At 34.2% G+C, this 11714-nt stretch overlaps 1 protein-coding gene and 1 pseudogene across 1 annotated transcript; one reads left to right on the top strand and one right to left on the bottom strand.

Moving 5' to 3' along the window:
• Positions 1-6943: 6943 nt before the first annotated feature.
• On the top strand, positions 6944-7629 carry LOC139861654 (kunitz trypsin inhibitor 5-like; annotated as a pseudogene).
• A 650-nt stretch (positions 7630-8279) lies between these two features.
• LOC139864865 (agamous-like MADS-box protein AGL61) lies at positions 8280-8942 on the bottom strand. The gene has a single exon (XM_071853427.1). The coding sequence runs from the start codon at positions 8940-8942 to the stop codon at positions 8280-8282; it is 663 nt and encodes a 220-aa protein (XP_071709528.1).
• Between the last annotated feature and the right edge of the window lie 2772 nt (positions 8943-11714).

Raw genomic sequence — 11714 nt, 5'->3', positions numbered from 1 at the left:
TGTGATCATAGAATTATGGACGAATGTGTGATCATAGTGAATCCTTTGGTAAGCAGTGGCGGATCCAGAATTTTTTCCCACCGGGGGCGAAATTTTTTTTAAAACCATAGCAATTTTTTTGAGTAAAATATGGAGGTTTTGGGACAAAAAATTGAAGTTTTTAGGCAAAATTTGAAGATTTGTGGGTAAAATTTGAAGGTTTTGGGTCAAAATTTGGAGAATTTTGAACAAAATTTGAAGGTTTTGGGGCAAAATATAAAGCTTTTGGGGCAAAAAAAAAATTCACCGGGGGCAAAGTCGAAAAATCCAAAATTTTTACACTAAAATTTCGAAATCCACCGGGGGCGGGCGCCCCCCTCCTTACACACTAGATCCGCCTATGTTGGTAAGTTGTCGCAAAACATTTTATTCAGGGACAAATGATCGACAGATGCGATGTCGTAGTTAGTCTGTCGTTAAACTGTTGCAAATGTGGCCTGTTGTAGCTAACTCGAGATTTTATAATATGAATATGATGACCTATGAGATGATATTCTCGCAATGCCCATAGCACAACGTATGAAGATTACTAAATTTTAATTCTAACATTGATAAACATGTTTTTGTTATAATAATAATAATAATATAGATATGGATAGTCAATTTTGGTGTATACATATAGTCAATTTTGGTACACAAAGTATGTATTTTTATATTGAGATTTTAGGCTATAAATACTCATGAATGCAAGCATTAAACTTGCACCATTTCTCACACTTACAAAGTGTTTCTTTCTTTCTCTCCATTATCATCTTTGTTCTTACACTTCATTATTAGTATTCTAAATCAAGAATCAAATCACTAAAGGTAGTTATAAGCCTACTGAATTATAACATCAAGAATCAAACCACTAAAGGTAGTTATAAGCCTACTGAATTATAACATCAAGAATCAAACCACTAAAGGTAGTTATAAGCCTACTGAATTATAACACGTTATCAGCACGATAATCTTAATACTAAATATGGTTGGCTCTGCCACCAAAATGATATATGGTCGGTTATACCACCAAAATGATATATGGTCGGTTATACCACCAGAATGATATATGGTCGGTTATACCACCAGAATGATATAGGTCGGTTATACCACCTGAAAAAATATATGGTCGACACTGTCGCCAAATTTTCATTTATGTTTACTAATATTTATATTTTTGTTATATAACATTTATTTATGATTGCTTACACATGGTCGACACTGTCACCTACTTATCATTTATGTTATATTAAATTTATGTTTAATGTTTATATACTTATGAATATAAATTGACTCTAATTTATCATGATGTTTGTTTTAATTTTTGATAATAGAAAATGTCGAATCTGGAAAAGCTTAAATTTACTCCTTTAGAATCAACTAGAAACAACTACATGCCATGGGTTATAAAAGTAAAAATGCATCTTAAATCAATGGGCATTCTTGAAACCATAAATGAAAACAACACTTGTTCTGAAAAAGAACAAGCTACGGCATGTTGCTTTATTCATCAACATATTGATGAATGCTTACAAAATAATTATGTGACTGTAGAAGATCCCCATGTTTTATGGGAAGGTCTCAAAAGCAGATTCAATAATCAAAGAGAAATTTTACTTCCAGCTGCAATGGAACAATGGAGAACATTAAGGTTCCAAGACTTTAAGAAAGTAAATGAATACAGCTCAGCTCTGTATAATACATGTTCACAACTTAAATTCTGTGGACATGAAATTAGTGATGCAGACATGATGGAGAAAACTTTCTCCACAATGAATGCTGCAAACATCACAGTGCAAAGAAATTTGAGAATGCTAAAGTTCAAAACATATCCTGAACTTAATTCATATCTCTTAGTTGCAGAGCAAAATGATGAGCTATTAATGAAAAATCAGCAATCCCGTCCTACTGGTACACTTGCAATCCCTGAAGCAAATACTGCAAATAATTATAAACAGGGACAAGGACGCGGGCAAGGTCGTGGTTATAATAACCATCACCATCATCATGCCAAAAGCCATAACTATGGTAGAAACCATCCTTATGGTAATGGTAATGGGCGTGGACGTGGTCGTGGTCGTGGCCGTGGTGGTCAAAGAAATAGTAATCCACGAAAATATAAATATCAACCACAAAACAAGCCCATTAAACAAGATGTTGAAGAAAATTCTTCTAAAAATTCTGAAGAATCTTGCTACAGATGTGGTAGAATGGGCCACTGGACTAATACTTGCCGAACATCTAAACATCTTGTTAAGATGTATCAGGATTCGCTGAAAGGTAAAGAAAAGGAAGTAAATTTTGTGGATAATATTGATCCAACAGTCACTGAGAAACCATCTGATTTATATGAAGATTTCTTGAATGTTTAAGTTGTGTGTCTTTTGAAAAATAAACGATTTAATATCGTCTGTCTTTGTCATTATGTTTGCTAAATGTTTCAGTACTATCTATTTGCGTTTAAAATATTGTGTAATATTAATGTACTCACTATTTATTTCTTATATATGAAGTTCAATATGAATTTTGCTGGAATACAACATCAATCAAGTGGTGGAGATCTCTGTATAGCAGACAGTGGAACTACACACACTATACTTAAATCCGAGAAATATTTTATTGATCTAAAACCAACGGAAGGAACTATACATACAATATCAGGACCTGCTAACTTGATAAAAGGGATAGGAAAGGCAAATTTCATACTACCAAATGGTACAAAATTTTTAATAAATGATGCCTTATTTTCTCCCAAGTCAAGCAGAAATTTATTGAGTTTCTCCGACATATACCTTAACGGGTATGATTATCAGTCAGTGACAACAGAAAATGAGAAATATTTAAGTATCACTGACAAGAGTCATGTGGTTGAAAAACTGCCAAGACTTAGTTCTGGATTACATTATACACATATAAATGTACCAGAAATACATATGGTAGTTAACGAAAAATATATTGATCCTGGTGTATTCAGTTTATGGCATAACAGATTAGGCCATCCAGGATCAACAATGATGAAAAGGATTATTGAATGTACTCATGGACATCCACTAAAGGATAGAAAAATCCATCATGATACAATGGTTCCATGTACATCTTGCTCTCTTGGAAAATTGATAACTAGACCCTCACCACTTAAGGTTGAGAAAGAATCACCAATGTTTCTTGAAAGAATTCAAGGTGATATATGTGGACCAATTCATCCACCATGTGGACCATTTAGATATTTCATGGTTCTAATAGACGCATCTAGCAGATGGTCTCATGTTTGTCTGTTATCAAGCCGTAATGTGGCATTTGCAAAATTTCTTGCCCAAATTATTAAATTGAGAGCTCATTTTCCTGATTACACCATTAAAAGGGTGAGACTTGATAATGCTGGTGAATTTACATCTCAAGCATTTAATGACTATTGCATGTCTATAGGAATTGTTGTTGAACATTCTGTTGCTCATGTGCATACACAAAATGGTTTAGCCGAGTCATTGATTAAACGTTTACAGTTAATCGCTAGACCATTGATAATGAGAACAAAACTCCCTGTATCTATATGGGGTCATGCAATTTTACATGCTGCTGCATTGATTCGCATCAGACCAAGTGCAAGTCATAAATATTCCCCCCTACAACTTGCTTTTGGTCAAGAGCCAAATATTTCCCATCTTAGAACATTTGGTTGTGCAGTGTATGTTCCAATTGCGACACCACAACGTACAAAAATGGGTCCTCAAAGGAGGTTGGGAATATATGTTGGATATGAAACATCTTCAATATTAAGGTATATTGAACCTATGACAGGTGACGTTTTTACAGCACGTTTTGCTGATTGTCATTTTAATGAAACATTGTTCCCTAGATTAGGGGGAGAAATGAAAAATAAAGAAAATGATGTTTCATGGTGTGAACCTCAATTAAAGTATCTTGATCCTCGCACAAAAGAATGCGAGACAGAAGTTCAAAAGATAATGCATATACAAGAACTTGCAAATCAATTGCCTGATGCATTTACAGATACAAAAACGGTGACAAAATCATATATACCAGCAGTAAATACTCCAGCTCGAATTGAAATTCCAAAAGCTGGCAATAACGTCACTCATGAATCTTTGCCACGTCAGAAACGTGGAAGACCAATCGGTTCAAAGGATAAAAATCCTCGAAAAAGAAAATCAGCTGATAATGAAGTAAAAGAAAGTGTTCAAGAAGAACCACAAATCAGTACTCCTACTGCAGAGGAGATTGATGATGTCAATACAGAAATTGCAATCAATTATGCATATTCAAAAATATTATGGAACCGAAATGAAATGAAAAATCTTGATGAGAAATTTTCATTTAATGTTGCATATGACATCATGAATAATGATGATGATCCAGAACCAACATCTATGGTTGAATGTCAAAATAGACATGATTGGGCTCAATGGAAAGAAGCAATACGAGCTGAATTAGAATCACTCAATAAAAGAAAAGTTTTCGGATCCATCATTCTCACTCCTAAAGATGTGAAACCTGTAGGATACAGATGGATTTTTGTCCGAAAAAGAAATGAGAAAAATGAAGTTACAAGGTATAAAGCTAGACTTGTAGCTCAAGGTTTTTCTCAAAGACCGGGAATTGATTATGAAGAAACTTATTCTCCTGTTATGGATGCAATTACTTTTAGGTACTTAATCAGTCTGGCAGTTTCTAAAAATTTAGAAATGCATCTCATGGATGTTGTGACTGCTTATCTATATGGATCACTTGATAGTGATATATATATGAAGTTACCTGAAGGATTTAAGGTACCAGAAGCATCAAATGCAAAACCCAAAGAAATGTATTCGATTAAATTACAAAGATCTTTATATGGGTTAAAACAATCGGGACGTATGTGGTATAACCGATTAAGTGATTACTTGATAAGCAAAGGGTATACAAATAACCTTACTTGCCCTTGTGTTTTCATTAAGAAAACAACATCCGGATATGTGATCATAGCTGTTTATGTTGATGATCTTAACATCATAGGTACAAATAAAGAGATCTATGAAGCCATTCAACTTCTAAAGAAAGAATTTGAAATGAAAGATCTCGGAAAAACCAAGTATTGCCTTGGTTTACAAATTGAGCATATGCCTAATGGTTTACTTGTACATCAAACAACATATACTGAAAAGATTTTGAAACGTTTCAATATGGACAAGGCAAAACCATTAAGTACTCCTATGGTTGTTAGATCACTCAATGTTGAAGCTGATCCATTTCGTCCATGTGAAGATCAAGAAGACATTCTTGGACCAGAAGTACCATATCTTAGTGCAATTGGAGCTCTTATGTATCTTACAAATTGTACAAGACCTGACATTTCTTTTGCAGTTAATTTGTTGGCAAGGTTCAGCTCTGCTCCTACCAAAAGACACTGGAATGGGATCAAACACATATTTCGATACCTTCGAGGAACTACTGATGTAGGATTATTTTATTCTAACGAATCAAAACAAGATTTGGTTGGTTATGCAGATGCAGGTTATTTATCTGATCCACATAAAGCTAAATCTCAAACTGGATATGTATTCCTAAATGGAGGTACTGCAATATCATGGCGTTCTCAAAAACAAACACTTGTTGCTACATCGTCAAATCATGCCGAAGTGATTGCATTACATGAAGCTACTCGAGAATGTTTTTGGTTGAGATCAATGACACAACTCATTACTGATTCTTGTGGACTAGAACGCGATAAAAGTCCAACAACTATCTATGAAGATAATGCAGCTTGCATAGCACAGATGAAAGAAGGGTATATCAAAAGTGACCGAACAAAACACATACCACCTAGATTCTTCTCATACACTCAAAATCTCATTAAGGACAACCAGATTGAAATGAGATATGTGCAATCTAGCAAAAACTCTGCTGATCTTTTCACGAAAGCACTTCCAACTGCTATTTTCAGAACACACGTTCATAACATATGCATTAGACATGTTCAAAAGATGTAACAGCTGAAGCGATGTCTACTTGAGGGGGAGTCAACTCCATGCTGCACTCTTTTTCCCTTAGCTAAAGTTTTTTCCCACTGGGTTTTCTTTAGCAAGGTTTTTAACGAGGCAGTAATTTATAGTTGATCTTCAACAAAATAAAATTGCTATCCAAGGGGGAGTGTTATAATAATAATAATAATATAGATATGGATAGTCAATTTTGGTGTATACATATAGTCAATTTTGGTACACAAAGTATGTATTTTTATATTGAGATTTTAGGCTATAAATACTCATGAATGCAAGCATTAAACTTGCACCATTTCTCACACTTACAAAGTGTTTCTTTCTTTCTCTCCATTATCATCTTTGTTCTTACACTTCATTATTAGTATTCTAAATCAAGAATCAAATCACTAAAGGTAGTTATAAGCCTACTGAATTATAACATCAAGAATCAAACCACTAAAGGTAGTTATAAGCCTACTGAATTATAACATCAAGAATCAAACCACTAAAGGTAGTTATAAGCCTACTGAATTATAACAGTTTTAAACTATTATATATTCCTTTGTGAAATGTGTATTTTAATAAACTTTAGCCATTCCATTTTCAATTTATTTTTATTATATGATGATGAATGATGATGATTACAATTTACTTTTAGTAATAGTATAATTTTAAGTGTAGGGTCCACCCAATTATCGCATGTTGAATGGTCTATCATCGACATCGACAACGACAAATGCAAAGCATACAAAATTATTTAAAAAAATCGCAATTTAAACATGGTAAAATTTTAAAATATAGTAAAGTAATAAATAACGAAATTGTTAGAAAGATAATGCAATTTTGGCTTGCAACAAAGCCCTATAAATACCAACCTCTTAATGCTTAGTATTACACATTTAAATCAACCATTAATCATCAATCAATCAATTAAATTAAACAATAACATGAATTCATCAATATTTTCTTATGCTCTTTTCCTCCTTTGTCTCATCACAACACAATCAGTCCTCTCTAAAGGTGAAGATGTTGTGTATGATGTTATAGGGGAAAAAGTCCTTAACAATGTTCCGTACTACATTGGCCCAGTGATATAGGCCAAAGGAGGCGGAATTAAATTATCCGACCATGAAAATAACAAAAAGATTTGCCCGTTTAACGTGATACAAGACCCGGCAGAGGTTAACTTAGGTGGCAAGTTTAGCTTCACTCTAGTTGCAAAAGAAACATATCTCAAAACATCGCGAATTCTTGGTATTGACTCGGGCTCAACCACCAGTGTTTGTGACGCTTCGACGTTTTGGAAGATCTCTGATGCCGAAGCAAAGGCACCATCAAACGTGATCACAACGGGTGGGTTATTTGACACGGCACAATCATGTTTTCAGATTGTGGAGTATCCTAAGCCAACAAGTGCAAAGATTCATAGCTACTTGCTACAACATTGTCCCTCATTTTGTGGCGCAGGACCTAAAACTTGCTTTAATGTAAGCACTGTTGTAGTTAATGGGGTTAGGCATCTTGCTTCAAGTGGCACTCCTTTTGAGTTTGTGTTTCAAAAGGCTAAGTAACTCATGTTAATTTGTATGCAAGTATGTGATGTTATTACCATAATCTGGATTAATGTTAAATAAGGAATATGTATGAATGACTAGTGATTTTATTTCAATGAGATGTTGTTCCAATAAAAAAATATATGATAAGTGTAGTACTGAGTTATCAAATTCAATACTATTTTTCTTTCACATAGGTATGAATCATAAATGCCCGAGTTATAACTTTATAACATTACATATATAATGATTATAATTTATAATTTATATGACATTGCTTGCTTCTTGTTAGTTTTTTTAATAAAATTTATAATTCTATAACGTTACAGAATGAACATAATTTATTATAGCTTCTTGGTAGCTAGTTTTTTCTAATAAAATTTAAAATTTATGGTATGGTAAAAACACAATGGTAGGTGTGAAGGTTTCTGGTAAATATCTATTTGAACGTTACATACGTAATGTACTAGTATATACATTCTATCACTAAATTAACTAACACTTTGTAACTTATATACATTAATAAGGCAATTAGAATATGAAACTGAAATATTAAATTTTATTAGAATTCTTTAACATATAGCATAGCATTACATTATAATTATTAAATAATAATCATAGCTCATAAATAAATTAGAAAAGAAAAAAAAATAACTGCTAGTGAGATGCTAACAGCCTAACAGCTTAACCAAAATTCCCATGACATCAAGAAAATAAACTGGAATGGACTTCAAAACAAACCAGGGCCATACCCATAGCTATGGGTATGAGTAAAACCAGAAGATGCTGATATAATTGTAGCAGGCTTCATCTCATAGTGATCAACATCACCTCTAATAATATTGTTATTAGTACCAAATAGCGATATAGCGTTCGAATTTTCAGCAAAAAGTTTATTAGCTTGTGCAGCAACAGTCTTCTTTAGTTCCTCCATTGAGTCCTTTAATTGTTCAAGTTCATGCAAACTCAACTCTTCAATTGGTGCTTCCCACCAAAACTGACTCTGACTCGCCTTTCTCATTTCGTCCAACGTCTCACTTTTTTTCTTCTCGGTTTCTAACTCGTTAAGAACGTGCGTTAACTGCATGTTTAATTCTGGAATACTAGCTATTCTATGTGCCTCGACGAGATGTAAACTTGTTGTGTTAAGATTAGGATTTCGTGCTAAAAACCTATCAACAATTGACTCTACTTTAGGATGACCAAATGAGAAAACTTTACCAGCAGGAGAGAATACAACGATAGCGATTTCAACACCGCATAATGTGCAAAGCTCGCTAGCTTTCTTGAATAGCCCTGATCGTCGTTTGGAGAACGTCACTTGAAGATGATTTTTTATTTGGATTTTCGCGATTTTGATCTTTTGGCGACCCAAACTTGGTTTCTTTGCCATATCTTGAGAGAAAAAAAATATAGGAAACTTGACTAAAAATGGTGGTTCTTGGCTAATTTAGGTTTGAGTAAACATGGCAATTTATAGGTGGTGAATTAAATTTGTTTCCCGGGAGTTTTGATTTCAACACATAATTAGGGAGTTAAAAAATCTTCTTCATAATGGATGGATATCTGGATATATTAATTCTTTTGTTGTTAACATCATTGGGCTAACTATTTGACTTTTAAGCTTTAAAGTCAATACCTTGAATTTGTGGCTTGCCGGAACCAATTATTTATTTAAATAATACTTCGTATGTATATTTATGATAAAATTTTAGTCAATAATTTTTTTTGTAAATGGTTATTGATGAAGGAAAACTTGGGTTTAAAAAAAATCTGTCTTCATTAACTTGAGATAGATAATATAGTAAGTGTAATGATACATTTTTGGTAAAACTTAATTTGTGCAATATATACGTTTCCTAGAAGGAGTTATTCAATTAATTAAATAACAGTTTAATATACAGAACAATGTCATAATTTCTATGCAAAATGTAAAAAATTCATCCATCAAACTTGTTGCAGAGATTATTGAAGTCGGTACTTTCTTATCATAAGGTTGTAAAACTCGGTTCGATTTTATAGTGTGGTCGATCTTATATTAGCATATGTAAGGTCTAAGATCAATACATTAATCTTTGATACTAATGTTGTTTTCTAAACTTCAAATTTAAGATCAGTTATCAACAAATGACATTGATGAAAATAATGACTAATTGAGTAAGCAATAATGCACAATAACACATTACTGGTAAGTTACAAAGTATACTATGAAATGACTTCCTTTTATCTGCAAATTATCTTTTATATCCATTAATGTAGCTAATTAAAATGTCTAATATCACACAGTTTTCTGATACCTCTTAGACTTGTTGTAGTGGTGGTATGGCCACGGCGTCTCAGCCGATGTGGCAGCCGGCCACGCCTCCAAGGGTGGGGTATTGGTGCGTGGGGGAGGAGAGAGGGGAGGGGGTGCGTTGCCCTGCAATGGAAGAAGCCACACCTGTGGTTGAATTTTTGTAATTTTTTATTAATTTAAAATATTATTTTATACCCCTTTTTAATACTTAATCCAATTATAATTTAATACATCATCACAATACTCCCAACCCACACCAAAAACTCACACCACCACTACTCCACAAAAACAACTCACACGTCCTAGTCATCAAAAAAAGCAACTCACGCCCTCAACCCACGCCCTCAATCACTACAAGTGGTCTTATTAAAGTGCAGTTTTTGGACTGTGAAACTGAACAAGGAACCCAAAAACAGAAGTTGTATTTGAATTATTTATGAAGAAAGTTAAGTTTCATGTAATGACTTGTGTTGGTGCATGAATCCCCAGCCGTAGATTATTTCGACGTTTAATACATTTCGTTATGTAATAACTATTACGTGTGACTATTGATTACGTTTGTGTTTGTGTGTGCTTTATTATTTAAATGATCAATATGTTAATAAACGTACACAGTCGACCGAGTGTGTCCACACACTCGACCGACTGTGTGAGACAGTCGACCGACTGAGAGACACACTCGATCGAGTGTCTGATACCTAGTATATATACGGGTTTGTTTCTCCTTTGTAGGGTTGCACATTCCAATTACTTTAGTCGACTGGATTTCGTTTCTCCAGAACCCTAACACCTTATACCACCGAAATACTTCGTTTAGGTATCGATCTAATCAAGTATACACTCTAGGTTTGATCTAATCGATTCCGATACAACCCATATCTCGGTTTAACCCAATTCTAGTGTATTCCGCCTCTAGGATTGTTAGCAAGCGACCTAAGATCCGTAAATCTTCGTCTACAAAGTGGTAACAGAGCTGGAGTCTCTGGTTTGCTTGATCAAAATCGTTTTTGGGTCAAAAAGTTTGTGTTTTTGGTGTTATTTTTGTTTTAAATGATTAATCCTTTTTCTTACGTTATAGTTTGTGTTTTCTATGTTAGAAAGTGTTTCTGGAGTCATTACAGTTGTGTTCTACGTTCTGGTTTAGAGCTTTTCATTGAAAATCGATCGAAAAATCGATTTTTTGTCTAGAAAACCCTAAAAGTCGACCTGTATCTGTCAAGAACACACTCGGCCGTGTGTGTCTTGACAATCGACCGTGTGAGTCCTTCGATCGACCGAGTGAAATAGTTAACCGACCGTGTGTGTATCATTTAAGCCATGTGAGATTCTTAAGTCAGTCGGCCGTGTGAGTATTGTCACTCGACCGTGTGAGTAAGACAATCGACTGTGGGAGTGAGACAGTCGGCCGTGTGAGTAGTAATACCAACGTTTAAGTTTGTAACAAAGTGCTGCCCAATTTTTGTCAGACAATCGACCGTGTGACCAATACACTCGACCGTGTGACTTATACAATCGACCGTATGTCTCAGACAATCGACCGAGTGTCTTTTAAATCAGAAACTTAATTTACATTTAATTCTCACATAATTAATTAAAATGTCGGACACTAATGAACAAGTGACTAATGAACTCAGTGCTTTAGTGATTTCACCAGGACTTCACAAATTAATACTTTCCTAGAATGAGTCTGGAACTTCCAATAAGGTTCCCAAGCTTGACAACCTAAAGGACTTTTTGGACTGGAAGGCGCGTTTTAAGATATGTTTGAATGGTATAGACTCTAGACTATGGGAGTTTATTGAGACTGAATTCGCATGGTTAAATGGGGCGGACGGTGAACCTAAAGAGACCGCTCAGTTTAATCCTGCT

The sequence above is a fragment of the Rutidosis leptorrhynchoides genome, chromosome 8 (genome assembly GCF_046630445.1).
Source record: "Rutidosis leptorrhynchoides isolate AG116_Rl617_1_P2 chromosome 8, CSIRO_AGI_Rlap_v1, whole genome shotgun sequence".
NCBI classification, from domain to species: Eukaryota; Viridiplantae; Streptophyta; class Magnoliopsida; order Asterales; family Asteraceae; genus Rutidosis; species Rutidosis leptorrhynchoides.
This window is presented reverse-complemented; position numbering and strand designations above follow the sequence as displayed.

Excerpts from the sequence above, each read along its gene's own strand:
- LOC139864865 (XM_071853427.1), bottom strand. The coding sequence starts at position 8,942 with ATGGCAAAGAAACCAAGTTTGGGTCGCCAAAAGATCAAAATCGCGAAA.